General features: G+C 64.3%; 1 protein-coding gene across 3 annotated transcripts in view; it reads right to left on the reverse strand.

Annotated features, from left to right (window-relative positions):
• The window catches only part of DPP6 (dipeptidyl peptidase like 6), an 867,370-nt gene that overhangs the window by 11,574 nt on the left and 852,727 nt on the right, over positions 1-3,069 (reverse strand). For all 3 annotated transcript variants that reach the window (XM_029921134.1, XM_029921141.1, XM_029921139.1), the window contains exon 20: positions 2,271-2,465. In XM_029921134.1, coding sequence (XP_029776994.1) covers positions 2,271-2,465 — 195 coding nt within the window. The remainder of the gene's footprint in view (positions 1-2,270; positions 2,466-3,069) is intronic.

Here is a 3,069-nt window from a genome sequence, read left to right on the forward strand (position 1 = left end):
TGTCCTGCCCCTTCCACCACCCATTCCACCTCCCCCTGCATCCTGCCCCCTCCATCACCCACCCCATCTTACTCCCTCCGTGGCCTACACGCACTGTGGTGTTCTGGTGCTTAGTGGGCCCTGAACAGTGGTGCCTCTGCATTACCTGGAGCCTTTGCTCACCACATGTACCTCCCGTTTTCTGACAAATCCCGATTAATCCTTTGAGGTCTAGAAGCCCCTGAGGCAGGGCTGTTTCCTTCTGCAGCCTAGGCTCTGATGGGGAGTGTGGCTCCGCCCTGGGCCACGCGGCTGCCCGCTCCCCTAACACAACGGCTGGGCCTGGGAGGGGGTTCATGCGTGTCCTCTGCTGACCCAGTGGGGCTCCGGGACAGGGGCACGAGGTGGAGAAGATCGGAGGATCACAAAAGGGGCGGGCCGGCCTCATGGTTCCCCGAATTTCTGATACAACCGGACTATGGCTTTCTGCAATGAGAATACGGATCCAGACCCGCAGAGCTGGGCAGAGCCCCCCCTGGTGTGGGACGTCTGGGCGTCCATTTCCTGGAAGGTTTCCAGTGGTCTGTGCATTCTTGTGCTTGGAAGCTCGGTGGCCTGACGGTTGACACGCTGTCTTTCCAGAACAGCTTCCGCCTTGGTTTCTGAACAGATGGCTGGGGAGCAATTCCTTAGTTTTGAAAACACCGAGTGTGATACAGCCTTTTTGCTTTCTGGTCCCCGTGCTCAGAGGAGAGAGGGGAGACACGGCCCAAGGCCTGTAGGGGTGTGGGCTGCTGGTGCACCTGAAGGACACTGTGTCCTGTCTGTCGCTCCAGAGGCCCGAGAGGCTGTGCTGCGCTGACGAAAGTCCTGCCCCCACATCCCAAGTCCACCTGGGGGGCGGGGGGGCATCTCTTCCCTTTTCCAGAGGAGTCTTCTTTGGCGGACACTGCTGGCTGGCCTAGCCCCTGCCGCGCCACCCCGCCCGCACAGAACCGCAGGTGCGCTGTCCACCCTTCTTCTGCTGGCGGGGACAGCGGGGCCCTGTGGGTCTCAGGGTGATGGCCCACATCTCCGTCTCGCCGGTGATGGGTTCTGAATCAAGCAGGGGTGTGTAAGGAGAGATTGGCTGGGTGCTCCTGGCAGGCTCCTCCCTTCCTTTCCAGAAATTTCTGGAAGGGGCTCCCTCCTCAGCCTGCTGGAGGTGAATGGAGGGGCCAAGCACGAGGTGCTCCTGGCATCATTCTGTGGGCACGGGGAGGGTCACTCTGGGTGGGGCCCTCATGACCAGCCGGGCAGAGGGACAGGGGAGAGCCTGAATTGGGGTCTCTGGGTCCATCCATCCGTGGCCGCCATGGCTCTAGGTTTTGTTTCTAGACATGGAACAATATAGTTCCGTATTTAAAAAAATTTTTTTTTACTATTTATTTTTGAGATGGAGTGTGAGCAGAGAAGGGGCAGAGAGAGAGAGAGAGAGAGACTCCGAAGCAGCTCCAGGCTCTGAGCGGTCAGCACAGAGCTCATGCAGCATAGAATTCATCAGCGGTGAGATCACGACCTGAGCCCCCCGGGGCACTGATGGCTCTTGAATTTTAAAGCAGTGGGACCTGCTGTGCCTGCGAGTCAGCTCTGGGCAAAGCACACCACCGCTCCTGGGAAGCTCCCCCTCCTCTCCCCTCCTGTGCAGGCTTACAGGGCCCTGGACACAGGGCCTCCATGGCCAGCTCCCCGCGCCACTCACTCCTCGCTCAGGGTCCCATCTGCTCAAAAGGGATCCAACTGTGAGCACAGCACGTGCCCCCAGCCTTCTCAGAGCACAGAGAGAACCCTCTGGAAGAATCTGGAAAGTGAACCGTCCGAGATCGCGGAGCACATGGCTGTGAGGCGGGTGGGGGTGGGGTGACACCCCAGGTCAGAGCGCGCCCGCCTGCGCCTGGAACCCTCCACAGGGAGGAGTGCCGACTGACCGGAGTCCACGGTCCTCCTGCCCGCCTCCCGTCTGCACACGAGCCGGGCTCCAGAGTCCACGGTCCTCCTGCCCGCCTCCCCCCTGCACACGAGCCGGGCTCTGGCAGGGCAGGAGCCGTGCAGGCGCACAGGCCCCTGTGTCCTTCCCCGGACAGCAGTGCATGCGGGTGGCCGACGCGTGTCCCCGCTGCTCAGGCCTTTCCGCTGTCGGGGGGGTGAGGACAGGAGACGTGCCCCAGGTCCTGTGCTGCGGGCGCCCTCCCCTCCCCTCGCCGCGCCCCTCCCCACTGCTCCCGCGCCGCGCAGCAGCTCCCGGGCCTCACCGCACGGCCTCCGTCTGGTCCTTCTCCTCCAGGGCACCCAGCCGTCGCCCCACCTCGTGCAGGAGCTTGGTCCCCTGGAAGCCGCTGCCGCGGCCGTCGCACTTGAGCACCACGGCGCCGTGGCTGCTCACAAGCACCGTCTCCCAGCTCACCTGGAAGCGCTCGGCCACGCTCTGGCCCCCGGGGGTGCCGTCCCTGCAACACAGGTCCCGCTGGAGCGTGGCACCCCTTGGGGCTCCCCCTCCTCCCCCGGCGCTCCTCCCTCCTCCCTCAGGGCCCCCCCCCCCCCCCCCCCCCCCCCCCCCCCCCCCCCCCGCCGCCACCCCTCCTCCCACTGCCCTCCCAGTCCACACCCCCTCCACATCCCCCCCCCACCCGGCCCTATCCCGGGGGCAGACACGCCCCATAGACGGGGACTCCGAGCCCGGACGAAGCCGGCTCCTTTCTCCCAGTAGGTGACGCCTACTGCAGCCACCAGGGGTGTGTGAGGTGTGTGTGTGAGGTGTCAGTGTGTGTGGGGGGCAGCGTGTTGAGGTGTGTGTGAGCGTGCATGAGAGGGGTGTGAGTGTGTGTGAGCGTGTGGGGGAGGGGTGTGAGCGGGTGTGAGCGTGTGGGGGAGGGGTGTGAGTGTGAGTGTGTGTGAGGGGTGTGAGTGTGTGTGTGGGGAAAGGGTTGTGAGTGTGTGTGAGCGAGTGTGAGTGTGAGTGGGGTGTAAGCGTGTGAGCGCCGGGGGAGAGGGGTGTGAGCGTGTGCACGCAGTGGGGAGGCGGGGCAGCTGCCACACGCGTGTGTGAGCAGT

Source organism: Suricata suricatta, chromosome 2 (assembly GCF_006229205.1).
Source record: "Suricata suricatta isolate VVHF042 chromosome 2, meerkat_22Aug2017_6uvM2_HiC, whole genome shotgun sequence".
Lineage (NCBI taxonomy): Eukaryota > Metazoa > Chordata > Mammalia > Carnivora > Herpestidae > Suricata > Suricata suricatta.